Genomic DNA, 27,662 nt, shown 5'->3' on the forward strand with positions numbered 1-27,662 from the left:
TCAGTTTTCTTTCTGAAATTACCCATTGGCAGCATTCAGAAATACTCGTCTATGACTTGACGTCTGTAGATGGGGAGTTTTGGATTTGAATCCCAATTTAAATATTTGAGACTTTTTGAAGACGATTTGGCATGTCGTTCATTTGTCGCGTGGCAGCCATGTTGATGGCAAGTCAGCGTCCAGCAGGATGGGCGAAAATCAGATCGTACAGAATTAACCGTGTTAACTCTTCTGTGCTTGAATAATTAATTTGATCGAATGCAGTTCATTCTCTCCCGAGTAAAATCCTTTCCTTCTTTCGATTTTGTCTGTTTTGATTAAATTAGTTCACTTCGAATTTGACAATTGAAATTGAACTGTGAGTCATTCTTTTGTTTTTATTTTCCTTTAAAAATGAACGTAAAACGCGTAAGACTTCATTAATCTTCACGTCAGCGTATGACTGACGTGAGGAAATGGTATATTTTAACCCTTTAAAGCCCATAGTAACTATACGGGTTTCGTATGATTCTCATTGCAAACAGCAATCACTTCCTTAAACACCGTAAATAAATTGGTCTTTGTAATGGTAAAATGTGGTGTTTTCTTTGCGGTACGGACTGGATTCTTAAATAATATTTAGACGAGGTTCGGCTTTAAAGGGCTATGGAGAATATAACCGCTGAGCCACTTAACTTTCCCTGCCGAATAATTATCGGAAATTATAGGACGATAAAATTGTATTTTACTCTGTAGTACAATATTATATTGGACACAGGGGACTAGTTGAAAGACGTAGAAGTACATCGGAGAATAATGAAACTGGTCTTAAGGAAAGAGGATGCCAGGACGTGGACTGGATTCATCTGGCTTAGGATAAGAACTGGTGGTGAGCTGTCTTAAGCACGATAATAAAGTTTTTGGCTTTATAAATGACGAGGAATTTCTTTATTAGATGAGCGTCTGTCAACTTCTCAAGAAGGATTCTTCTCCCTGAAGTTAGTGCAATGTTAGATATATCTCCGAACCATTAAGATGAGAAAGTGTATGTTTTGTGTTATTCATCAACGGGATTGAAGATTTCTGCCTTCTGGGTTGTTGCACTGTGTAGTCTGGTCGATGTTAACCAACGTTTCAGAGGTCATACTGCCTCTGTCATCAGGGCGATTCTTAGTATGAAGATTTCTGTCTTCTGGGTTGTTGCGCTGTGTAGTCTGGTCGATGTTAACCAACGTTTCAGAGGTCATACTGCCTCCGTCATCAGAGTATGAAGATTTACGTCTTCTGGGTTGTTGCGCTGTGTAGTCTGGTCGATGTTTACCGACGTTTCAGAGGTCATACTGCCTCCGTCATCAGGGCGATGAGTATGAAGATTTCTGTCTTCTGGGTTGTTGCGCTGTGTAGTCTGGTTGATGTTAACCAACGTTTCAGAGGTCATACTGCCTCCGTCATCAGGGCGACGGAGGCAGTATGACCTCTGAAACGTTGGTTAACATCGACCAGACTACACAGCGCAACAACCCAGAAGACAGAAACCTTCATACTCACCGTTGTGAAAACCTCAAATCTTACATCAACGGGATTACTGGGTTATAAAATATTAAGAAACTTTCAAAAACAATTTTTCCTAAGGTACTTGAGTCACTCTGCCAGAATCTTAAACGGCTAACGTTGATTTAATTTTAATAGCGGTTTTTCTTTTATACAACACAAGAACACATATTCCATTGCCATATCTCTTGTTTTGTGGTACATTTTCATCACTTCGTCTTCGCCTTAGGCAATATTTAACGTCGTCGCGAATAGAGAAAATACATTCTTATTCGTTTACAAAGACCGTCTTGAACTTGCGTAGACTTATATGAGGACATAGAAAATGTCAGATTTTACAGACTCTTAAAAATAAGTTCCAAAGCGTACAAAGCTCATTGTGATCTTTGTCGCCTCACGGAACGTAACTGGTCCCGTAATGACAATGACAGAACAAGAGAATGACATTTAACTTTTCCATGGCAACCGACATATAGGCAAACATAATTAGTTTATACAGAATTTATAGTAACATATTGCGTGAAGTTGGTATTATTATAACTAGAATTTAATCCCACACATTTTGCAACTGTGAATCTTTAGCGTTATCACTGTCCCTCGTCAGAACAGCTGAACATCACTTTCCTCAGCCGACGAAAGAGTCAGCTTCATCGGCTAATACAATTTTCGTATTTTTATGAAAAGTTAGCTGCATTGGTCCTATACCGTTATATTGCAGTCTTGAACAATAATTAAAATCCGTTCTCTTCACCACACACATCCTCTTTTATCATCGCAAGTTCATCCCCCGGAGTTCATTGTCTTTTTCTCCTTCAAATACTCTGTGAAGGTTATTTATTGTTAGAGATAATTTCGTTTCAAAACAAAACAATCAGATTCTTGTTGGGGCGTCAATTTATTGATTTATTTATTTATAGTGTTCTTCAGAAACCCAAGAAACAAACATTTCTGTTCAAAACTAAAGTTTCGATACGTCCACATCGATTATCGACATCAGGTGGTTATCGATTTATTTAAGCCATTGCGATCATAATAGAAAGTTAAACAGTCTTCTCGCGGGTTGTGAGTCCGAGGGCCTCTGCGTGTTTCTTAGCTTTGAGCCTGAGGTCCGCGATGCTGGAGTTCTTCGAGTGCAGGCGATCTTGGTGGACGGCCGCCAGCGCGGCCAGTCCCAGCGGGTATTGCGGGTGGCAGAACACCAGGGGAGACGAACTGGACGACATGGCTGCCGCTGCAGCAGCGTACTGAAAACAATTAGTCAGTGACGTCATTGCTATACCCAGCGATCCACCGCAGACTGAGATAGAACTGATTCTGTGAATTTTGTTACAGCTGCTCCAGAACGTGAACAAATAATTTTATGTTAGGCCTATTGAAATAGAATAATGCCCGTTAAAGATTCAAGCGAAATTTTCTTTATTTATAAAAAATTAAACAAATAACTAAAAATAAAATTTGAACATACTTAAAAAGATAGTTAATATAAAACCCACCAAAATAAACAAAACAAAAAAAAATATAAAAATATGAAACGAAGCTGAACCCCCGAAACATTTGCAAAAATAAAAATAACATAAAAAAAAGAAACTTTAAATAAATTACACGAATTAAATTCATTTCCCAAAGAACCAGATACCATCAAATACGACTGACATATCACCAACAACAAAATATTATTAATTCTTATAAAACAGCAACTAATATAAATAATTAACTCACTTGAAATCGGGAAACAAAAATAAATAATAAAATTTAGTAAGCAATCTGTAGGCCTAATGGTCACATCATACCTCAGTGAAACATGCTGACGGCCATTAGGCAAAACTTCATAATGAATTACACACCTCTGCATTTATTTTTATATGATAGTGACCTTTAAGGATTCAAACGAGCTCAGTAAGAACTGTAAGATTTAAACGCCTACCCAAAGGAAAAGAAATATGAGACGCAGTAATCCATCGACGCCAGAGGGGCTCTGCCTTTTGACGCTTGCACAGTTGAACCTGCCGTCCAAACGTAAGCCTTCATAGGACTAGCTTTTGTAAGCATAAATGGGGATATTTTGATTTGTGCAATGACGTGGACTGCTTAAATGATGATAATAAGCGAGTTATTGAAGAAAGACCTGGCCATTACTGGCGATAGAGCAGGCAGACCCTCTCCTTGAAGACAGAAGAACCGATCTGTCGATTGTGGTCTTGCGGGTGATTTCGATGGAACGTATAGCTTCCATCTTCAGGGTTGAATTATCTATGATTGAGATCCCAGTGCCTCTGTTTAACGTGACACCACAACGCGAACGCCTCGGGCGGGCGTAGGCACAGAGCTCACCTGGTGGGCCGCGGTCAGCAGAGCCGGGTCGAACGCCGAGAAAGCGGGGAACGGCAGACGGTCGTACGCCGTGGGGAGCCTCAGAGACGGCACGTTGACGTAGGGCGCCACTCGACACGGCTCCAGGGGCGTCGCTATCGGCGGGCTGTGGCTCGTCAGCATCATTCCGGCGGCTGCAACAGTACGGCCAACTTTGTGAGAGGTTAGGGGATGGAAATGTTTGGTGAGCAGGGAGCAGTGGCGGATCTACCACAATCTTACACTGAACAAACTGGATAGGTGTACTCTTTGGAGTACGCTGATGATTCAAAGTTGTTCTTCATGCCGCAAAAGCTATTGCGTGACAAGAATTTTAATTTGTAGGCTGCTTGTAGTATTTTACTGTAATTAAATTAAGAACGAATACGTGGGAGCAGTGCGTAGAAATGCAGCAATGAGGCAGAGACGTCAACACTATCTTTCCAGGAAATGCCGCGTGGGGATCTCCACGCTCCCTTGGGCATGTGCGTCTTCTCCTTCCTAATTAACAACATGTCGCTGATCCGCAAGTCATAAGTAATGCCTGCAGAACTTAATTACCATGCAGTTTGCCACGAAAACCAGTTTGGTAGAAATGAATGTCTTCTCTTTAATAAATTAGTTTCTTAGATGTCTGCCTTCCGGGCTGTAGCGCCGTGTAATCTGGCAGAAGTTTACCAACGTTTCGGAGGTCCTTGTTTGCCTTAATCATCCATCAGAGCGACGAGACTCATCGCCCTGATGATGGAGGCAGCTAGAAACAAGTGAAACGTTGGTAAACTGCACCAACCCAGAAGACAGCCATCTTCGTACTCACCGCCATGAGAATTTCAAAATCTTAATCGACAGTCCGAGAAAAGGATGGAAGGATCCTGTTCATATGGACCTGTCGTCAGACAGAACACTAAATAAAAAATACTAAAATTTGTCAACAAATTCCTATTTTCCCTAAATTCGGCCTACAGCAACGGATACTGGCCGCATTTATAGTGTATCTTGCTGAATATTTATGGGACAGAAAAATATTTCGAAAAAAAAAAAAAAGAATACAGAAAAATCAATAAATATTTTCCGTATTCTTGCTTTTTTTTTCGAATAAAACTAAACGAAAAAGATTTTGATGCTGTGCAATCTCATAATTCGGGAACCGATGAAATTGTTCTGATAACACTTTATACACTTTATACTGGAGGTCCATGCTTGTCCGTCCTCCTGTTTTACACTGTTATAATAGAACTCCAGCAGTTAACACTCGCGAATTGAACACCCAGAGGCGATGACCCGAACGATCGTGAAAGAATTGTTACGCTATTCGTACGTTTCTGCATCTGCGTGGCTCTGACAGACGTAGGTGTCACGTGATTCTTCTCTGGGCTGATCGAGCGTCTTTTACGTTAGGGGGCCGTGAGCGTATATAAATCAAGGCCATGAAAAACTGGGGTGAAGCCACAGACATAGGGCAAGTTTCATCATCTAGACAAACGTCTGACGAAGGGGTAAAGAGTGTAGGGTGAAGGATATTTTAAATTTGATTATATTGACTAGAGTCATTCACTTTACAAAGTGAAAATTTGTTACACATAGGAAGTTTAGAAAATTACGTAACTGCTTTCAACAGCTGTGTTCCTCATTAATTAGGAAAATTATGCGTTCATTGTCAGTGTACGTGTGAACCCTCCGTTAATAAATTTTGCAGTAATGTGCTGACTTTCATGAAACTTGCTATAAATGTCTTGTTAAACAATTAAAATAAATATCTTATTAACTACGTTTTAAATGTAACAGTGGAGTGAAGCCGAGTTTTCGAAGTTAAGGACTGTAAGCTGTACGAGGTGCGATCGGAAAGTTTCAAGACTGCGCGTATAAAAACCCGTACACTTATCTCAGGTATTAAATTCATCCATCACCCTCGAAGTAGTTCCCCTGGGAGTGAACACAACGATCCCAGCGCCGCTGCCAAGCCTGGAAGCATCCCTGGAAATCTTTCTTTGTCAGCCTGTCAAGCACCATCTGCGATTCTGCCTGAATCTCTTCTATCGTCTCAAATCTCCTTCCCTTTAGCTGAATTTTCATCTTTGGGAAGAGGAAGAAGTCACACGGAGCTTAGAAAGGAAGTTGGGGTCGGTTCTTGCAAGATCTTTGAGCTCCTGACAAACGAGAAGTCGATTCTGCTTCTGGTCCTCAGACAGGATGCGTCGCATGTGGAGTTCTTCCTTTAGAATCAGCTTACAGGTCCCATAGCCTATCCCAACAATGTCGCACAAGTCGTTGATGGTACGACGTCGATCTTCGTGAATGGCCTGCCGAATCTTCGTAACATTTTCGGGCGTTGTGCTCGAAGATGGTCGTCCAGAACGCTCGTCATCATCGACAGAGGTTCGGCCATTTTTAAAACGTGAATGCCACACAAAAGTTTGTGCACGACCCATTGCGGACTCCCCAAATGCTTGCTTTAGCATTTCATAGGTTTCCGTAGCCGTTTTGGCGAGTCTTTGGCAAAATTTGATGCACACGCCATTTCGAAATCGCAGGAGGGTCGGTGTAATGCACTACCAAAACGCCCGTAACTAAGAAACAAATGCTAATTCGATGATGCCGGCTGGCACACTGATTCACTATGAATGTAGGCCGCACCCCCTAGCGGCAGAAGCTCGTATTACATCCGGTTCGCCCTCTATTGATACAGTCTTGAAACTTTCCGATCGCACCTCGTACGTCCTTTATCCTATTTTTAATTTCTCCAAGTTTATTTTCAATCAGTTTTAAAGGTCCTGTGTCATGTTGAACGTGTGAGTATGTTTCGTGAACCCCTTGTACTAACGTGTGTGTGTGTGTGTGTGTGTGTGTGCGCTGGCTGATGGTACTGTGCGTACAGGGGGTGGCTCAATGGTGGTCTCAATCAGAAAAATTCCCCTCGATATTTTAAACCTTTCCTCTTTTCATTTTGTCGACTGAAATGTCGTCTATATTTCTGTTCTCCACGGTCATGTTGAGGAATGTCATGTGGGATTATTTAAATCCCCGACGTACAGTGAGGCACAAAAGTTAACCCGGATGAGGAAGTCTGTCTTCTGGGTTTTTTCGCCGTGTAGTCTGGTGGCTTTAGAGGTGCTTGCTGCCACCATCGTCAGGACGGTGATCGTCATGACCTTAAGGAAGTTTTTCATCGTGTAATTTAATCCAGTTTTGAAGCATAATTAATGATCTTCAGTCATATTTTAAATATAATGAGAAATTACAATAGTCTGATTTCTATCCAGTCTGCTCAATGGATAAATTCAGCGCATAGAAATTATTATTGTGTGAATAATGGTGTTCATTAAACAAGTTTCATACATTTAAATTAAATTTTAAGTTCCATAAATTATATCGATTGTGTAAACAGTTGTTTCTAGTCTGTATTTTTTTAAAATTTATATCGTGTCCTTTGCATAAATGTGATAACTTTTAGGGTAGTTAGTTAAATAGCGAACTGTTTACAACTTTAAATAATATCTGTATTTTTAGGGCAGATGGTAGTGTTGTAATAATATAATATTAACAATTTAAATTTGGGTTTTTATTTGTAGTTGATTTTGCAAACAGATAAAATTCAATTGGCAGACGACGTTGTTCGTATAATCGAAATAAAAATAATTTGGTCGTCAGATCGCGTTGATATCGTAAACCCCCCCCCCCCCCCCCCCCCCCCGTATCGTGAGCATTAACCACTGTTTTTTCCTGTGTGGACACTGATGACCGCATTTGGTTCCTTAATCAGGTTGCTCTCCTAAACAATGGACCTTATTTGCGTTCTGTGTTATACTCTTCTTAATAACAGAGAACTAATATAACATTTGAGCCAAGATTTATTTGTATTATTGTAATATATAGGTGCTTCTTACGTAAACATAAATGTTATGAGATTTCTCATTAATTCTCGTGCCCAGAAGTGGAGGTTAATCTGATCGTTAAATTCTGTAAATTTTATGAAGCCAGAAGGTTCATAGCCCAGCCCTCTCCCGTGCCAGATTAATCCAATACTCCTACTCCTACTATGTGTCTTTAAGTTCCATTATATTACAATCCTTCCATCTATGACTAGGTCTCCCGAGCGGTCTCTTTCTTCCCTTAGGGTTTCCTAGCTAAACTTTTTACGCATTTCTCAGCTCCCCCTACAATTGGTAAAGAGACTAGGAAGTTATTGATGGAAAATAGGCGAAAAGAAATTTGAAGATCATTTTGCACGCATTCCCACTGAAAATAATGCCCGAGGAACGCATCAATTTCCTTCAATGTGCTGGATCATAAACGAACGGAAACAGCCGTGATATAGCGAGGAATAACTTCACACACTACCACGAGATGGCGTCGCTGTGTCAGGCCCACATTTGATTACAGTAAGTAACGTGCCCCATCTCATGCTGCTAAATAACTTTAATCGAATTTAAAGGCTGCTGGTGTATGTGAATCAGATTTAAACGACTGAAAAGTGTCGGCGGAATTGCCCCCTTGCGGATTCCAAGGCCGTCATCAATTTTGCTGGGCTTTGAACGACCCTCTTGGGAACTGAGAGAAATCTAATTGGAGCCGTCAATGTAACAAGCGGGTAAATCCATCCTTCGAACCGCTCATGCAGATACGAATTGTTATAACAAAAATTGTGTCAGTTTGATTTCTTGGCTGAGCGACCAATCAGTCACATAAGTTGCGTTCAGGTGCAATGATTTCAAAGATGCAGTCTTTAAGGATTTAAAATCAAACTTATTCCTAGGTGCCTCCCCATCCACGATTAGGTCTACTCTGATTTTCTTGCAAAAAAAATGTTTATGTATATTTCTTGTCCCTCTCGTGTGTGATTATTCTCGTATTAATCAATTAATTATTTAGTGTTCTGTCTGACGACAGGTCCATATGAACAGGATCCTTCCATCCTTTTCTCGGACTGGGACCTGTTCATATACGTTCTTGGCAGATAATCCAGAAGTGGTTTGCCATTGCCTTCTTCTGTGTGTGAATGGAGTAATTGTTGGGATGACACGGAGGAAAACTCCGTGTTGCCCAGACCACGGCCTTGCCCAACACAAGTTATAAATTCGGGCACCGCCGGGAATCGAACCCGAGACCCCAGCGTTCTCGTATTAATTCAGAAAAAACCCACACTCACCTTTTTGCATCTGACTCTCATGTTTTCTGCACTTCGCTCGTCTGTTCTGGAACCAAACCTGGCAGACACAAATGAGAATTACTTACAATTAAATTGCTACATAGACTACCCCGCTCAACACTGATTTTAAATCACAAAACCACAAAACTGCAATTCAATAGAAAACGTATTTCATTGTTATAATTAAGGCTGATAAGTGATTATTTTTGAAATTGCTAAATCAGCATTTGTTTTCACAGACTTTTCTGTTTACGTAAACTTAGCTTCGGAATATAAGCGTTTTACGACCAGGGACAGACATTGCTTCACTTGGTGGTCAGTTACGATGTAAATTAACCCTGTGTGCCATTTGCGTTTCTCTGTCTTTCTTATAATTCTCAGTGTAAACAGCGATCATTTCCTGAAAGAGCGTTAACAAACTGATCTACGTAATGGTGTAGTGTTTTGTTTTCTTTGCGGTACGAACCGACTCACTGAATAGTAGCAGAATGATCGAAGTGCTACTGCGAGAGCCACCGTGGCGACCTGGGCGACCAAAGCGATCTTGGTGTAAAATCGACCGTGACCACTTGTGCAGTCCTGACCTGAATGATTTATGAGACTCGGGCGACTTGTGCGAGATAAGCGAGTTTGTCTAGTTGAGCTAAGATAATGTTAAGTTCGATTGCGTTAGGTTGGGTTAGGTTAGGTTGAGTTAGGTTAGGTTAGGTTTGGTTAGGTTAGGTTAGGTTGGGTTTGGTTTGGTTAGGTTAGGTTAGGTTGTCAGACATTGTTGGGTTAGGTTAGGTTGGGTTAGGTTAGGTTGGGTTAGGTTAGGTTAGGTTAAGTCAGACATTGTTGGGTTAGGTTAGGTTGTAGGTAGTTCGGCGTAGTGTGGAGGCGTCGTGACACTTGGCACCGATTTCAACATTGTCTCGACGCTCGGCGTCGGTTTTTCGAAGATGGCCCTATTGCGTTCCTAGGTGTATGCGTACAAATGTGGCGTCCTTAGGAGGAGTCGCGACGGACGGCGTCCCGACGCATGGCGTCGTTTTTCCAAAGTTGCTCCTATGACATTCTAAACTTTAAGCGTGCAACTATGGAGTATTCTGGATGCGTCGCGACGTCCGGCGTCTCGACGCTTGGCGTCGTTTTTCCAAAGTTGCTAGTATGACATTCTAAACTTTAAGCGTGCAACTATGGAGTATTCTGGATGCGTCGCGACGTCCGGCGTCTCGACGCTTGGCGTCGTTTTTTCAAAGTTGCTCCTATGACATTCTGAACTTTAAGCGTGCAACTATGGAGTCTTCAGGATGCGTCGCGACGGACGGCGTCGCGACGCTCGGCGTCGATTTTCCAAAGAAGGTCTTATCGCATTTTGAGTTATGCGCGTTCAATAATGGCGTCCTTTGGATGCGTCGCGACGGTCGGCGTCCCGACGCTTGGTGTCGTTTTTCCAAAGTTGCTCTCATAATGTTCTGAAACCTTAACCATGTAACTATAAAGTCTTTTGGATTCGTCGTGACGCTCGGCGTAGGTTTTCCAAGTAAGTTCCTAATGCTTTTTGAGGTTCATGCGCGCAACAATGGCGTCTGTTGGAGGCGTCGCGACGGACGGCGATCCGACGCATGGCGTCTTTTTTCCAAAGAGGGGACCGTAGCGATTTTAGGTTTATGCATACAATAATGGCGTCTTTTGGAGGCCTCGCGACGGTCGGCGTCGATTTTCTAAAAATGTCCTATAACATTCTGAACTTTAAGCGTGGAGCTATGGCGTCTTTTAGAGACGTCGCGACGGACGATGTCGCTATGCTCGGCGTCGTTTTTCCAAAGCTGGTCTGATTGAATTCTGATTTTGTGCTTCAAATATTGCGCTTTTGGAGGCTTCGGTTTTTTAAAAATTGCGTATAATGACATCTCGATGTTTATTTGCGTCAGAATAGGGGTCTTGTCAGATCCTCGCGACGTATGGCGTCTCGACTCTCGGCGTCGGTTTTTCAAAGTTCATCCGATTGAGTTCTGAGGTGTATGTTGCGCTCGGCGTCGCTTTGAACTATGTGTCCGATGGCATCGCTGTTGTTAATTTATTTCAAACAATCCTTCTTCATTTAGCGTAACGACGAACATCGTCGGTACTATAGCTTTGTGTCTGATAGCATGCTGCAGCGTCATTTATCCATCGTTGTGTCCGGTGTCATCCCTTGGCTCGCCTGCTCTAAATATGGCGTCTTATGACTCTTCTACGACGAATAGCGTCTCAACGTTCGGCGTCGTTTTACCAATTTCGTGCTCTAAAGCTTCACGTTACTCACCTGTTACACGTGGCGTTCTTTGTCTGATTTGCGACGCTTCACTTTGTATTTCCAACGTAGTTTTAACAGCATTCGCGATAACCGGTGGAATATATTGCGTCTTTTGGTAGCGTCACTATCGTTGGCGTCGCGGAGCATTGCGTCGGTTTTTGGTGTCGGTTTTCCAGCTTGATTTTCAGTAGTATCTCATATCACACGGCGTCTTTGGCAGTGTTGCGACGAACGGTGCTGCGACGCTTCGAATCCTGAAGTTAATGAGTTATATTTCGCGTTTGGCGTCTCTACTCATTTTGAATATTAGGTTGCCTGGATGAATATGACGCCATTAAAGGCGTCGCTGTGATTGGCGACGGTTTCTAACTTCGTTTTCCGAGGCGTCTAGTCACGTGGCGTTTTTTGGCTCTGGTGCGACGATTGGCTTCGCTACGCATGGCGTCGGATTTCCAATGGCATTTGCGGCCTTGCCTATGGTAAATGTTACGTTCTTTGTCACGTCGCGTTGATAGGCATCGAAAGACCTTGGCGTCGGTTTTTAAAAATTTGTTCGAATGGCATCCCGAAGTTCTAGTGTTCTTTTCATTGCGTCTCGACGCTTTGAGTCGGTTTTAAAACGTCGTTTTAATGGCATCTGGATGGTTATCCTGATAATTATTGTCCCTTTTTGAGACGTCGCGACGCTTGGCGTCGGTTTTTCAACTTCTCTTTCAGGCGATTCTCGAGACTCCTATTCTACACGTGGCGCGGTTTGACTGCGTCTTGACCAGTGGCGTCGGATTTCCAAGGTCGTCCTAATGGCATTTGTGACCTTACCTGTGGTAAATTTTGGCGTCTTTTCGGCTCGTGGCTATAATACGCGACGCGACGCTGGCTTCACTTTCCCAAAATCGTTTCCAATGGAGTTCATGCGTTCCAAATATAGTGTCTTTTGTTGGTCTCTTGATGCATGGCGTCGGTTTCTCGACATTCTGAATTTCATTACTGCAAAATATTTCATCTTCTTTGAGCGTTGTAGATTTTCCAACTTTTTTAAATGACATCTCAATATTTGCGTGGTTAAATGTGGTCACTTCTGGGGTCCTCGCGATGGTTAACGTGGCGACGCTGTACGTCGATTTTCCAACTTTTCATTGGCGTCTGTTTACATGCATTGGTAAATGTGGCGCATTTTTGAAGCGTCGCGATCCTCTGCGTCTGTTTTCTAACGTCGTATTAACAGCATGTGAAGGCTGTCCTTCTATGAATGTGGCGCGTTTTGGATGAATTTCTATGATAAGCATCGCGACGCTTGGCGTCGGTTTTTGAACATCGTTTCAAATTGCATGCTGAGGTTAATTTATTCCAGATATTGCGCTTATGCGATGTAAAGGTTGTTAGTGTCGCGACGCTCGGCGTCAGTTGTCCGGAGTTGTTTCTAATAATAACCAGCAGCTCACATACGATAATTGTGGCATTTTTCGGAGACGTCGCCATAAGAGGCGTTGTTCGGCGTTGGTTATGCAGCATCTTGTGTACTCCATACGTGGAATCTTTTGTAGGCTTCTCGACGTTCGTTGATGGTTTTGTTTGTATCGTGTTTTATGGCGTCTCGATGCTGTTCTTTGTTTGATTTGGAACTGGCGTTGCGACGCTTACACTAAGTTTTACCTACTGTACACATGTGGAATCTTTTTCGCCGTCGACACAGTAGGCGTCGTGGAGTTCTGGCCAAGGACCAACTAGATATCATAGACCTAGGCGTCTCTTACTTCGTAAATAAGCAAAGTAGCGTAGGAAGCACTCGTTGAGGCGTATTGTGCTTGGTGTTGGTTGAGCGTGAACGCTTCCAAACTCCTTGACTCTCTGGCACTTATCCTTGGGGTTAAGGAGCACGGTCAAACAAGGTTGGGGGCGAGGTTTACTGATGGACTAATTGGATCAATCTGTAGCGTCGCCAATGTTTCTCTCCCCTTCATCTGGTGTCAGTGGTTGGTGATGAAAGTATCAGAGACCATCGCCGACTAAGAACGCTCTCTCCAACGGGGAGGAAGACTGTAAGAAACAGTTCACGATCTCCCACCCCCGATTCTTTCGCAATTCGTCCTAAATGCTATGGGGTAGTGCCAAATGACTCGCTTTTCTACAATTAATTTTGAGTGTGGGCAGACCAATGCCTTTTCTTAACCAAATGTCGTTCCTGCTTCGCTTTCGAAAAGTCCCGGATTCAAATCTTGGCTTTCATATCGGATATCCTAGCAACGTAGGTTACAATTTATGCTCTTGTGCTCGGTAAATATTATCTGGTCTCTATAAGAAATGTGAATACTTGCAAGATGGTAGGCTATCGGCGGCGGTCCTCGGTTTGAGAAACACTGCGTCGAGAATAATTAGAAACAACGTTTAACCAAGATCCACGCCAGGCCTACAAACTTTCGAGCATTAAATTTATTGAATAAAAATTTTCTTGGATGTTATCCATCGTCTAGTAACTAAAATAAAAAACGTAAAACGACTTTTCGGAGATGGGACTCTATCTCCGGAGATAGGGATTAGCTCTATCTAGTGGGCCCAACTGTGTAGGAACCTGAAGACTGAGATAGAGTCCCATCTCCGAAACGTCGTTTTACGTTTTATATTTACTAGACGATGGATAATATCCAAGAAAATTTTTATTCAAATTACTCTTCAGAACCTGAAGACGGAGATAGAGTCCCATCTCCGAAACGTCGTTTTACGTTTTATATTTTACTAGACGATGGATAATATCCAAGAAAATTTTTATTCAAATTACTCTTCAGAACCTGAAGACGGAGATAGAGTCCCATCTCCGAAACGTCGTTTTACGTTTTATATTTTACTAGACGATGGATAATATCCAAGAAAATTTTTATTCAAATTACTCTTCAGAACCTGAAGACGGAGATAGAGTCCCATCTCCGAAACGTCTCTTTTACGTTTTATATTTTACTAGACGATGGATAATATCCAAGAAAATTTTTATTCAAATTACTCTTCAGAACCTGAAGACGGAGATAGAGTCCCATCTCCGAAACGTCGTTTTACGTTTTATATTTTACTAGACGATGGATAATATCCAAGAAAATTTTTATTCAAATTACTCTTCAGAACCTGAAGACGGAGATAGAGTCCCATCTCCGAAACGTCGTTTTACGTTTTATATTTTACTAGACGATGGATAATATCCAAGAAAATTTTTATTCAAATTACTCTTCAGAACCTGAAGACGGAGATAGAGTCCCATCTCCGAAACGTCGTTTTACGTTTTATATTTTACTAGACGATGGATAATATCCAAGAAAATTTTTATTCAAATTACTCTTCAGAACCTGAAGACGGAGATAGAGTCCCATCTCCGAAATGTCGTTTTACGTTTTATATTTTACTAGACGATGGATAATATCCAAGAAAATTTTTATTCAAATTACTCTTCAGAACATGAAGACGGAGATAGAGTCCCATCTCCGAAACGTCGTTTTACGTTTTATATTTTACTAGACGATGGATAATATCCAAGAAAATTTTTATTCAATTGACTCTTCACCATCGTCAAGAAGTTTTAGATTTGATATTAAATTTATTTTTGTTCCCGCGAACGATACGTATTAATTTCGGTTGTTCAGTGTGGGTGATTGTGACTCGTATGTGCCCCCACTGGTGCCATAATAATCGGTGAGGTGTGGGGCCACTGACCTGGACTCTGGCTTCGCTGAGTCCCAGCCTCTGGCTCAGTTCCTCTCTCATGAACGCGTCCGGGTAGTGCGTCTCGTCGAACAGCCTCTCCAGCTCGTTAAGTTGCTCCAGTGTGAAGTTGGTACGACTGCGTCGTTGCTTATTCTGCTTGGCGTTGTTGGTACCATTGTGGTGGTGATGATGATGGTGGTGATTGTGATGATCTCCTGTATTCTCTTTCCTCTGGTTCTGTTCGAGCACTGAAACACATGCAATTTAATATCGAGTACAGTGGCGTGCTGTCGGCATTATGTACAGAGCAGTGGCGTGCTGTTATTAGATCATTGTTGGTTTAGCAAATGTATGCGCTCGATTTTTGTTTTTAAGCCTCGTGTGGACTGACGGGGCTTGAAAAATATTGTTTGTAGCTAGCCTGAGGGAGCCAATGTTGTGAAATGACCAGAAGGTTGAAATATCTTGTCGTCTAAAATTAATTAACGAGTAAATTTTATACAAGAAAGATTTCCACGCCATTCCATTGTTATTACCTGAGTCACATCACAGCATTAACTTAATTTCTGTGGGCCTAATTTGAAATCCTAAACAAATAAAATTTAATTTAAAAAAAAATTTATTGTTAAAATTAAAAATTTACAATTTCGAAATAGTATAGAAATGCGTGTTTTAAAATTCGTTGTATTTCTAATTCTTACTAATTACTTCTATGCAGCAAGGAAGTAATTAAAATTATTTGTGGGCCTGCAGTCACAAATTCGCCAAAGTCTTAAAGGATTTGCTTTGGCAAGTAGATTCGTACTTTGATTAGTAAATTTGGCATTAATTTCGAAAACGTGATGACTGATGATTTTTACGTTACTTAACGACGCTGTTGTGAACACGGTAATGAACGTTTGAATTCCATAAAGTGTGGGGATTTTGACTACCTAAGCGCCCTGTTAGATTCTGGAGTTTTTCTACGCGACTTCAGTATAAAACATTGCTCTATGAAGTGTTTCGCCATATGCTACGAGTATTAGGCTTTATGACAACCATGAAAATTTTGAAAAAATGCAAAAGTTTTGTACGTGGAATTAATATTAAGTCGAATTCCAGAAAACATGTTTCTTAAAGGGAGGAGACGTTCTGTGAATCCTGGTCTTGGTCGTATGAGGCCACGATAAATCGTACTGCAACTGACCTCTCGAACCTTTGATGGGGCAGAGCCGTCCTGTCGCATAGAAACAAACAAACGAACGAACGAACCGCGGGTATTCGTTGTGATGCAAATCCTCGTCTTAATACGTCATCAGCCTAATATGAGACCGCACGTCCTCAGACGCGCGGGCGTGTGAATGAAGTCGTGGTACTTTCTAGAAGTAACCCCCCCCCCCTGATTTATTGTGCCGCCACTTCTCTGGTCCCTGCCCATCAGTCACTGCCCCCCCCCAACCCCCGGCCCCACACAATCGTCCTTTTGTAATGAGATTTTTCTCCACCAATGTAACGAGATTTTTTTAGACTCGGGGTCTTTTTATGTGAAAATGTTACAGTGGGAAAAAAAAAGGGGGAGAATATTTTTTTTTATTTCAATCGTAGTTCTCGTTTTCGGTTTTATTCGCAAAATCTCCTTCGCAGTGGATGTAGTGTAATGCGGGACTGCGGACCTAATTGAAAAGACGGTAGGAGTTTCGTGTTTTAAACTTTATTAAAAATCATTTAATATGAAAAGTTTTTTATGGTTATTTTTTATATCTTTTATTTCTCGCTTTAAGTATGGATCCAGTAAATGAATGAAGCCTTAAAATTAGTTTACAGAAACTTCACAAATGTTTTGTATTTAATTACTGATTAATTAAAACTTTACACTGTTTCTTTTGGTAACGCTGAATTCTCATCGCACATATCGGTCGAACGTAAATAAATTATTCTTTACACAAGGCACGATACAAGATTTTATGTCTGTACGAGCCTAACATCTTCGAGTTTGTTGCTAATTGGCCTGGTAGGAGTTTGAATCATTAATGAAACATTGTGAAACAAAATGGACGTTATTTTATATAAACAGTGTTCTCCTGACGTAGTGTGGTAATGATGAAATAATTAAAAGTGTATTTTAAAAGGTTCTAAATTCGTCAGCAATAAGACAAAAAGGAATGCTCGCATTATTAGGCCTTTACTAGTCTAGCGGTTAGAACGCTGGTCTTGTAATCCTGGGGTCTCGGGTTCGATTCCCGGCGGTGCCCGAATTTATAACTTGTGTTGGGCAAGGCCGTGGTCTAGGCAACACGGAGTTTTCCTCCGTGGCATCCCAACAATTACTCCGTTCACACACAGAAGAAGGCAATGGCAAACCACTTCTGGATCATCTGCCAAGAACGTATATGAACAGGTCCCAGTCCGAGAAAAGGATGGAAGGATCCTGTTCATATGGACCTGTCGTCACACAGAACACTAAAAATAAATAAATAATAACTTAGTTAATGTACGTGATTGAAATCGATATATTGAACTCGTTACTGTTCGTTAGCCCTGTCGTATTTACAGAATCTTTCTGTGAAATAATTTTAAAATGTCATTGTTTCAGTAGTCACAACGTTCTCTAAGGGTCATCGTTGCACGATCATTTTTACCTGTCTTTTAAGTAGCCCTGTGCCATACTATAAACAATGTGAGAAATCAGATTGTAAGTAATATCGATTATTCTATCGACTAATTTGAGATGTAAATGTGTACGTCTGTGTAATGGAGTTCACTAAAGCTTCGTCATGCAAATTTGAATGTGATAACAGACTCCATCTCATCCTATGGCTGGGGGTGCTTCATACCCCGATACTGTGGCGCTATCTCGAGTTAAGAAAACGCAATTAATTAATGAAGTGAAGTGCGCTTCTCTCCGCCAGGGAGAGTATAAAAAATACATAAAACGTAAACGCGGACTCTGAAGGTTGCAGTGAGTTTGGGGATAGAAGGGCCCCTTAGGGAGGTATTAGACCCGACATCACCCGTATTTAACGTAATGTAATGGAGAAATAGGGTGAAGGGGGGGGGAAGGCTGTATCCTTCTTGGTCTTGGTATGAATCCCAGATTAATTTAATTCCATTACGTTAATGAAGATACAAAATAGACTCGGGTAGCGGCTTTATTCCTCAGGAGCGGTGTTAGCGCATCAGAGCTTCGTCTTTTCCTCACACCGCTGACTCCAAAGCCTGCTCTCAATCTGAACGATCCAACATGGCGCGTCTAGGTCAGAGGTTAGGAAAATACTGTGCGATAATCTAAATAATCGCTTCGTCACGAGAAAAGTCGATAGTCGATAGTCGATGGTACAGAAGCTCACGCGAAACTCACATATGACATTCTTCGTCGATATCCTGATCGAGTTCAAATCACGTATTTTAACTTTTTTTAATATTATCTTTTTAAAATAGTATTAAAATATATTAAAAATTGTCCGTCGATACGGAACAAAAGATAATATTTTAACCATCTAATTATCTTATATACTTTATTGTGATTGACGGACAATTTTTAATATATTTTAATACTATTTTAAATAAAATCACAATATGACGCACCTACAATATCTTATTATCTTTTTAACTGAATTGATTTAAAAAAAAAAGTAAATCTTTGGTGAGGGGTGGACAGGTGGGATTAAGAACATTTTTTTTAGCATGCCTTACCGGAGAAATCGGACATCTCGGATCTTAAACATGTAATATCTGATTTATTGATTTTATTTCGAATCCTTGACTTATACTGCGGGTTACGCGTGATATAACTCTCAGGCCGTCGCACGAGCTTTGCCAATCAACCGGTCGTTATGCGGGGATTTGAATCTCTTGTTCCCTTACGATAAATGTTAAAACAGTGAAACTCAGGGGGCCGAAGATTAACCTCGTATCTTTTTGGGAGCTTCAACATACTCACTAAATCGTAAATTTAATTTTAAAAAAAATAATTATAAATTTCTTAAATATGATATTGCGTGATGGTAACCATCAGTTTTGGGTCCACTGATTAAACACACCCTTGCCTAAACGTACAGTTATCCGTATTCACCAATAGTACAATTTGTTGATGGTCTGTTCAAAGTAGATATATAATAATTTGTATATTTCAACCGAATTAATCCTTCTAGGGATATAAAGGACCCCCTTTCTCGGCTATGAGCCAAATAATTACTGGCACAGATATCTGATATAGTAAAATTGCTCGCTTACAGTAAATTCTTGGGTGACCTCTCACGAATAGCTGTAATATATATTCTTAGCTAAGTTGTAAATGTGGTAAAGTTTTTGCTGAAAATTGAAGGCAAGGCGTATGCATATATCATAAGCCTTTATTTATAACTTTAATAATCCTGCATAATATGTTAGAAGTAAATTTAATGTTTAAGCTTAAATAGTTGTTATTACAACTCACTAAACGTTGTCACTGTTGGAGGGAAATTGTTAACGAACGTGCGATATAGATCTCGTTATAGCTGTTAATTAATACAAAAATGTGAGGAGGCCTTGGGTTTCAGTGGAAATAATTGTAGATCCATTTGTTGATAAATAAGAATATTTAAAATAAATTTTCGGAAAATATATCCTTAAACAGAGAACGTAGAATGACCTGATCTTTAATTTCTCAACTCTGAGCTATTAAAGCCGAGGTTCTGACGACTTAAGGTTGTCATGAAGAAAAACGAAGAACCAAATATAATTGTAGGTCTTACAGCTTAAAATTAGAAGTAAAACAGTCGAAGATATTTTAAGAAGACGTAATTATTAAGACTGTTTCTATATTTTACGCAATGAAGGAGAAAGAAAGTTGTGAATTTCAAACGGGTTTATTTTGTGTTGGGCAAGGCCGTGGTCTAAGCAACACGGAGTTTTCCTCCGTGGCATCCCAACAATTACTCCATTCACACACAGAAGAAGGCAATGGCAAACCACTTCTGGATCATCTGCCAAGAACGTATATGAACAGGTCACAGTCCGAGAAAAGGATGGAAGGATCCTGTTCATATGGACCTGTCGTCAGACAGAACACTAAATAAATAAAAAACATCTAGACCTATAGGCTATAATTATTTCTATAGGCTGCTAGTTTGTCCCGGCATATTTTATAATTCTTTTGTTGTTCTATTTTGTTACATTGCTATTCTAACGATGATTTTAACGCAATAAAAAATAAAATTAACTTAAAAGTTTCGTTCCCCTGTAACTAAGAATATCAAAACAACTGAGAAATTAAAGCAGCTTGCTTTTGTAAGCGTCATTTCATATTCTATTTAGTGTGAGCTACCTGTAATATTATATACTGCATAAAAATCTCTTTCGCGTTCATTCCACAGCATTATTATTCTTCTTCTTCTTTTTTTCTCTCTCGCATGTCGTAACAAAACTCAAACATCTGGTATACGTTTGTCGGTTTATAAAGTTAACCTGATTGGCTGACAGTATTAGCACGTCACATGTATGCTTATGGAGATGAATCCGCTGGGGAATTTCTCTACGTCGTGTTTCATCGTGCAGGAGGGTGAGGGCTTCAGTTTGTAGAATCTAATGAACCGTGTGTACGTTGTTCGGTTTATACATATGTACAAAGCGAGCAGCAGAGAGGAGACCATGCATGCGTATATGCAGCATACGGCATGAACCCCCACGCCCCACCCCCTTGTGCCAGACGCGGTGACAACATGGAAATCCGTATCTAATGCATGAACACCGCGGACCCTCTCATCCGAATTGGATTACTCTGATGCTGTCATTTCGGTACAGTCGCGGCATATCGGACCCCACGCAAGACACGGCAATCAGGTTCATACGTAGCATTGATTCTTAATCAGTTTTCGACAGAATAGAGCTCATATAAGAGGAAATGAAAGTTTTCAAATAATTTCCAGTGGACGGCCGCCGGGTTTGTGGCTAGGACGTGGATTTTTCGCGACTTGTCTATTCACAATTTAAAATTTAAAATTAAGATAATTAAAATATCATGTGATGTTCCTTATCGAAACATTCGATTTACAGTTAGAACATCTTTTTCTTACGACATGTTTCGGTTCTTAAATGAACCACCTTCAGGTGTATAAAAATTAAAATTATATAAACTTAAAACTTAATAGTAATTTCTTATAATGCAACTTTTTTATACTTGTTTATCAGTTAATAGTGACGTTCACTTCCAGATTCCAACTTGTAATTTTTGTAAAAATTGATCCTTAGAAATATTTTTCAAACATTTTTGAAAATATTTAAAGCCTCAGTATTCCTTCAAAATTAATATTTATCCAAATTTCTTCCGCTATTGTTTTATATTAAACAGAATAGCAGATGTAAGTAAGATTAACCTTGAATTATTCTATTTGTTTTTATGTTTGTTAGCTTAATGGGCTAGGTATTTCAAAAACCTGTTACTTTCGACCTGATATACGCGTCTTAAATGTAATTATTAACTTTCATTCACAGTCTTTGCCGTATGTTCTGTTTTTCTAGAATATTCCTACGTTGTATTTTCCTAAGTTCAACTCTGATATCGAAATCAGATTCTGATATGCGATGGTCGATGTCCAGTTTCTTACGCTTGAAGACTGCCCCTGGAAACTTTCTCGGGTGCCAGGAGACAAATAACCATGAGCTGTACTCGTTAATAAATAACATCGCTACACCAAACACCCAGAAGGCCACGACATTCATGGCCTCCTCTAACAAAACCAAAGGACGCAGAAGTATTTTGTTAAGCGCTGCACTGGGAAAGCGTGGAGTTTATTTCGATCTTTTCAGCGACCTCGTGAACGGAAATCCTCCTTTCCAGATCCTCAGAAAACTGTCTTCCCGCGGTTGTAGCCTGTTCTGATTCAGTTCTGAACACGAATAGGCTTTGGTTACTCTTATAAACACTAATGAGCTGATATTCGTAAATCACGTTCTTGAGAAAGGGCCTCTTATGTAGGATCTAAGCACAGTGGTTATTTATTATGTAGTATTTTAACTATTTGAACCCGAAGCTCGTCTAAATAATATTTAAGAATTCAGTCCGTACCGCGAAGAAAACACAACACCTCACCATTACAAGGATCGTCTGGTTAACGCTGTTTAAGGAAATAATCGCTGTTTACAGTGAGAATCCTTGAGAGACTTGCAGGCTTTGAGCTGTTGAAGACGCTATTAATGAGATGCTGGGAAGTGTCGTAATATAGAAACTCAAAAATTATCAACACCTCTTTTATAATTAATTCGTTGCTAGATATTTTATTTTAAGGTAATACAGCACTTTCAGATTACCTGCGAATCGACGTCTGATCTCATCTATGGGCCAAATATGCCTATTAAGTAGCCTATATTGAGAAAGAAACTTTCAATTGCAAGAAATTGACAAATTTAGCTATCTTTTGCCTTAAACTCCGCTGAGTAGTGGAATCCTCGGTTCGAAGTTTGGAGGAAATCTATCACATAAAGTTAACGGAGCCCAACTGCCCAGAATTCTGTTCTTAAGCTTAGAAACTTTATGATTAATCAAACACAAATCTCAATTGGTGTATGACCTTCGATATTTTCGTACCTGATTTGCTCTCCTCTCTGACAATCAGCATGGTTTTGTTTCCTCCGGCGTTTAAAACTCCGGGTCCATCCTCTGGTCCAGGTTCCGGGCTCCGAGGTTCGGTTCCGGGTGAGTTGAGTAGCAGTGGGTTCCCGCTACTTCCGGGCGACGATCTGGAGTCATCGGGATCCACGATGGGTGAGACGGAAGACCCCCGGCTCGGGAGTGGTTCACCCCCGGTCGTGTCGGGACAGGGGGACACGGGTGACGGATTCTTCTGTGGCCCCGACGACACGACTGAGGGGACCGATGAGCCCCATTCGGGGTGAGCTGCTTGTGAGACCGTCTCGTCCACGTTGCTACCACTGCGATTACCCGCGCAACGCCCAGGTTCGAATGATTTTGAAACGAACTGAGTCAGTTGCTCCATCTGATCACGAAATTTTTTGAAGAAAAAAAAAGACTTACAAATTGACTGTTTGTTTCTCAATAAAATGGATTATCCTCATTGTTTACGCAGGCCTACGTAAGATTTTCTCCAGTCACTTGTTAACAGTTTGTAAGATGATTCATTGTTACTGTCGTCTGGAAACGGGGATTTCTTTATATTCTTTTATCTCACTTATGTATCATCATCGTTGGAAAATTAACACAAACCCACAATTTGCGTCACTGTTAGCAAATCTGTGTACCTCTGCAGTAACACTTAACTCTTGAATGTGTTTGTCAGTTAACAAAATTAAGTTGTCGCCTTTAAACTTAATTTTATTATCACTTAACAATTCTTACTTTAAGGATAGGCTTATTCGCTTTTGGTTTAATTCGTAAGTGATATTCTCAGAATTAATAGCCTATTAATTTTCTCAAATTAAGAATTAGTTCAACTTAATTTGTTTACATAATTTAGTGTAAAACTTTTGCTGGAATGTCCGATATTTGAAGAGATATTATCGCCATAGAATTTACGAGAATACGAGATAAATCGATATACTTGATTCATAACACATGGATTGCGATTCAGAATCAATAAATCGATACAGAGCTTGTAATCGAACGAATCGATTTTCAACGTACACATATGAGATGATAAAAAAAACACCTTTTAACACCACATTATATGTTTTATTTTTTTAAATGAAGTTCCCCCAATGACTTGAGTTCACATTATAATTATTGAAATTAAGTTATCTTCGGTTTATTAAAATTACTCCTTATTACAAAAATCCACGACTTCGTGATGTCACCAACATTTAGGTTTAACGCACTACACCACAGTCAATACCAACACTACATTTGACAATTTCCGCTTACGTCTTAAAACTTTGTAACATCTCTCGTCGCCATGGCTAAATTGTTACGGGTCCATCCTATCGGGAAGGAGGGAGGGGAGAATGCTCGCGCATCTCGAAGGGGGCGTGCATACCAGAAGATCCCTCCCAGAGAGTATATATAAATGGTTTCAACCTCATTGGTGGAGCTCCTAACTCAGAGTACTGGAGCGAAGGGGTTTTAGAGTGGGGAGGACTTGATATAATGACAGTGCGTTCAGTTCACGAGTAAACATATGCAAAGTGGAGAGAGACAGGGAATGAGTGTTTTAAATTGTCAAAATTGGAAGGGATCAGGTTATCATATTGATATTGATGACTCTGTAATTATATGGACTGCTGTGTCAGGCAGGTGTCTGCGATGGTTCTCAGCGGAACAGCCGCGTAAGTCTCATTCCAAAGACTAGATTGTCAGCTCACAGTACCCATGGAAATTACTTAAAAATGGGGTTATTATCAAAATGGTGATATCATAGCTATTTAATTTGTTCCTATCAACTGATAGGACTGTAAGGAAAACATTTTTAGTTGTTAGTTAAATCACGGAGCAGAGTCCTGCTATCTTGAGAAGCTTGTTGTAGCTCAACTGTTCAGTTTTGATGATGTGATCACAATATCCCGCAACTGGATACAGATTTGAACCAGTTGAATTAAATCTGCACTCCCACACCAAAAAAAAATTATTTTTTGAATTTCGTATTTACGAAATCTTGCAATCGAGTTTTAAGCAGTAGTCAAACCAATGCAGTCCTCAAAAATTTTTTTTTTATAAGTTGTGTTTGATAGACTGTTGTTCTCGTAGGTCTATAACCCGTGAAATGAACTCTCTTCTCAAGGTTTCCGCCCCAAAAATATACTCGCATTTCTCATTTCCCTCATGAAAAGTCGGTCACTACGAGAGCCCGCTCAAAATGTAGGTTACAGATTGAACGACGTGTAACTATTTTTTGAATGATAATTCGTTCAAGAGAGTTATAAGCCTGTACTGACGACACTTTTGTCTGAAACATTGGGCCCCTTCATCCTCGCTTTTATTAGGGCCCACCTCCCCTCCTATTAAGTGTCTTTTACTTTAAGCCTCGAGAAGTACCCAGGTATTGACGCGAAGGCTTCTGCCTCCAGACAGGGGAGTAACAAACCGTCTTAATTGAGTGTTAATTAATTAAAATGGTCTTGTCTTTCAGTTCACCTACAAACCTCATCTTCCTCTGTTACTAAGCCTTTCAGCAAAACTTGACGTAACTAAAATGTCCGGAGGAATATTAAATTAAGAATCAGGGGTGTAACAAATGTGGCGTATGAACTGGAAATTGTCCTGCAGACCTAATTGTAATTTATAAAGCAGGATGTTTTATTTAAGCCATTTTCAAGCTTACTTTTGAAAGACCAATGGAGTTCCTGGCTGAACTTTCTTTCCTGTTCCGTGTTAGCCCATAGTTAAATAACGTGACTTCACTTTATAATCTAGCAATAAAACACAGGGCAATGATCCAACACACACTGAAAAGAGAGTCATCTATTTATTTATTTAGTGTTCTGTGTGACGACAGGTCCATGTGAACAGGATCCTTCCATCCTTTTCTCTTCTCGGACTGGGACCTGTTCATATACGTTCTTGGCAGATGATCCAGAAGTGGTTTGCCATTGCCTTCTTCTGTGTGTGAATGGAGTAATTGTTGGGATGCCACGGAGGAAAACTCCGTGTTGCCTAGACCACGGCCTTGCCCAACACAAGTTATAAATTCGGGCACCGCCGGGAATCGAACCCGAGACCCCAGGATTACAAGGCCAGCGTTCTAACCGCTAGACCACCGTGGCATCTTGTCATTGTAAGGGTCTGAAATTAATATTATGTGCCCCCTCCCCCAAGCGACCTGGATGGCGTGTGGCGGGACTGCTTTACCTTTTTACTGTCTGAAATAGACAGTCTATTACAATTTGAAACTGAGTATCCCTACTCTTAGAAGTAAGTTAAACCTTTGTTTTATAATTTCGTCTTCTGTTTGTGTGCCAGTTGGGACGCATCAGAATTTGAGCCGGTATTAGCCCATTTCACGTTGCAATTAATTAGAAGGCTAATTAGTAAAATGGAAATATCTCGTTGAGGGCCTGGCTCTGATCGTAAAGCGCTGCTTCTAGAATATTACACGCTTAAAATAAACAGAGCTAAGTCGGAAATATGGATTTAATATGTCAAAAAAAAAAAGAATAGAATTGTTATGAGGCGTAGGCGTAGACAACATTGTTCTCAAGCCATCCATTCTACTTATTACCTTCGCTTTGTCTTGCAAGCTGTCTCGTGTTTCCAAGCTTTCGACTATATTTTTATATGCATTTTTCAAGTCCTCCACATGTTCTTTAAGCCTAATATTGTTTTTGAAGAGTATATATTATTGAATAAAAATTTACTTGGATATTATCCATCGTCTAGTAATAAAACGTAAAAAACGTAAAACGGAGATAGGGAATAGCTCTATCTAGTGGGCCCAACTGAGTAGGAACCTGAAGACGGAGATAGAGCCTCATCTCCGAAACGTCGTTTTACGTTTTTTACGTTTTATTACTAGACGATGGATAATATCCAAGTAAATTTTTATTCAATTGACTCTTCACCATCGTCAAGAAGTTTTAGATTTAGTATATATTATATGTAATTTCATCCTGTCTCCTTTTACTTTTTCCGAGTTGGGTATTTTCAATCCTGTTTCAACCTTCATCAGTTATTTATAATAATTAATGAAGTTTTAAGAATCGTGTTATCGAATTTACTGATGATTGCCACCACGCTGTTGCTTCAGGAGCGAAGTCGATCCCACTCTGAACGAGAAATCGTGTCTGTCATTCGATTTTCTCGATAGTGGGTAGAAGGAGATAAACGCGCAGCGAGAGTTTTCTAAACGAAAATTCTGCTGAATCACTGAAGTGAGCTCCATGGAAGGCGTGAATTTGAAACGAGAGGATTTGAAACAAGTTTCTGAAGTTGAAACCAAGGAAACCCTCGGGGGTGTCTGACGGGCGGGTTATCGCGCTGGGAGCCGAGCTCCAGGATTACGACGTGCTATGTGTTCGCACGTCGTATTAGAACATGAATTTCGATGGAAACAGTATTATGAATCATAAGCGATTTTATGATACGCGAGAGGAAGCCTGACTGATAGCTGATTGGTTCATCTCTCACTTCCTGATGACGTCACATCAGCTTCCATATTCAGTGATATTTAAAGCAGTTCTGTGACTGCCCTTTTAAAAATTTCAGAATTCGAAAATTGGAAACAAATATTGGATTTGAGGTTTTCACGGCGGTGATTACGAAAATTGCTTGTCTTCTTGGTTGTCAGCGCCGTGTATCCTGGTAGATGTTTGTCGACGTTTCGGAGGTGATTTCTGCCTCCATCATCAGGGCGATGGTAAACTTCTATCAGACTACGCGGGGCAATAACTCAGAAGACAGCCGTCTTCAGTGAAATATTATTTATGTAGATAACTCAGTGATTTTAGTTTATACGTTATACGTTCTTTCGTGTCCCCTCCACGTGTTCACTTCGTGTCCATCATGCGAGAAGACGGAGTGGCGTGAATATGGCTCAGAGCCGGACCCTGATGTTCAATTCATATGAAGATCAGCTCTCACCATCTCTCATGTCGCAATTTCTCGACGCAGCCGTAAACTTTGCAGAAAAGAAAAGTCCAGAATGCGATATAAAACTGGTTTACAGTGCCATCTATTTCATGTCTACTTGCGTTTAATATCGTAAGAATGTAATGTCCACTTATCGACAACTCAGTGACCGATTGTCGTCTCCTGTCCTCAAAATGCCG

At 40.5% G+C, this 27,662-nt stretch overlaps 1 protein-coding gene across 1 annotated transcript; it reads right to left on the bottom strand.

Moving 5' to 3' along the window:
• Positions 1 to 1,654: 1,654 nt before the first annotated feature.
• On the bottom strand, positions 1,655 to 23,844 carry LOC110840558 (dorsal root ganglia homeobox protein-like). Its single transcript, XM_022085667.2, has 5 exons — positions 22,537 to 23,844; positions 15,003 to 15,241; positions 9,026 to 9,083; positions 3,862 to 4,034; positions 1,655 to 2,774 (listed from the first exon to the last, which is right to left on the bottom strand). The coding sequence occupies exons 1-5, from the start codon at positions 22,943 to 22,945 to the stop codon at positions 2,571 to 2,573; spliced, it is 1,083 nt and encodes a 360-aa protein (XP_021941359.1). The 5' UTR covers positions 22,946 to 23,844; the 3' UTR covers positions 1,655 to 2,570.
• Positions 23,845 to 27,662: the final 3,818 nt, after the last annotated feature.

Source organism: Zootermopsis nevadensis, unplaced genomic scaffold (assembly GCF_977971745.1).
Source record: "Zootermopsis nevadensis isolate Lab colony 2312 unplaced genomic scaffold, Znev_1.0 Znev_ptg000004l, whole genome shotgun sequence".
Taxonomy (NCBI): Eukaryota; Metazoa; Arthropoda; class Insecta; order Blattodea; family Termopsidae; genus Zootermopsis; species Zootermopsis nevadensis.

What these genes read in the sequence shown, in the direction of transcription:
- LOC110840558 (XM_022085667.2), bottom strand. Translation starts at nt 22,945, where the DNA reads ATGGAGCAACTGACTCAGTTCGTTTCAAAATCATTCGAACCTGGGCGT. An exon ending in TCAGCGAAGCCAGAGTCCAG is followed by an intron (nt 9,084 to 15,002) that starts GTCAGTGGCCCC and finishes TGTGTCTGCCAG; the next exon opens with GTTTGGTTCCAGAACAGACG. An exon ending in TGCTGACCGCGGCCCACCAG is followed by an intron (nt 2,775 to 3,861) that starts GTGAGCTCTGTG and finishes AATTGTTTTCAG; the next exon opens with TACGCTGCTGCAGCGGCAGC.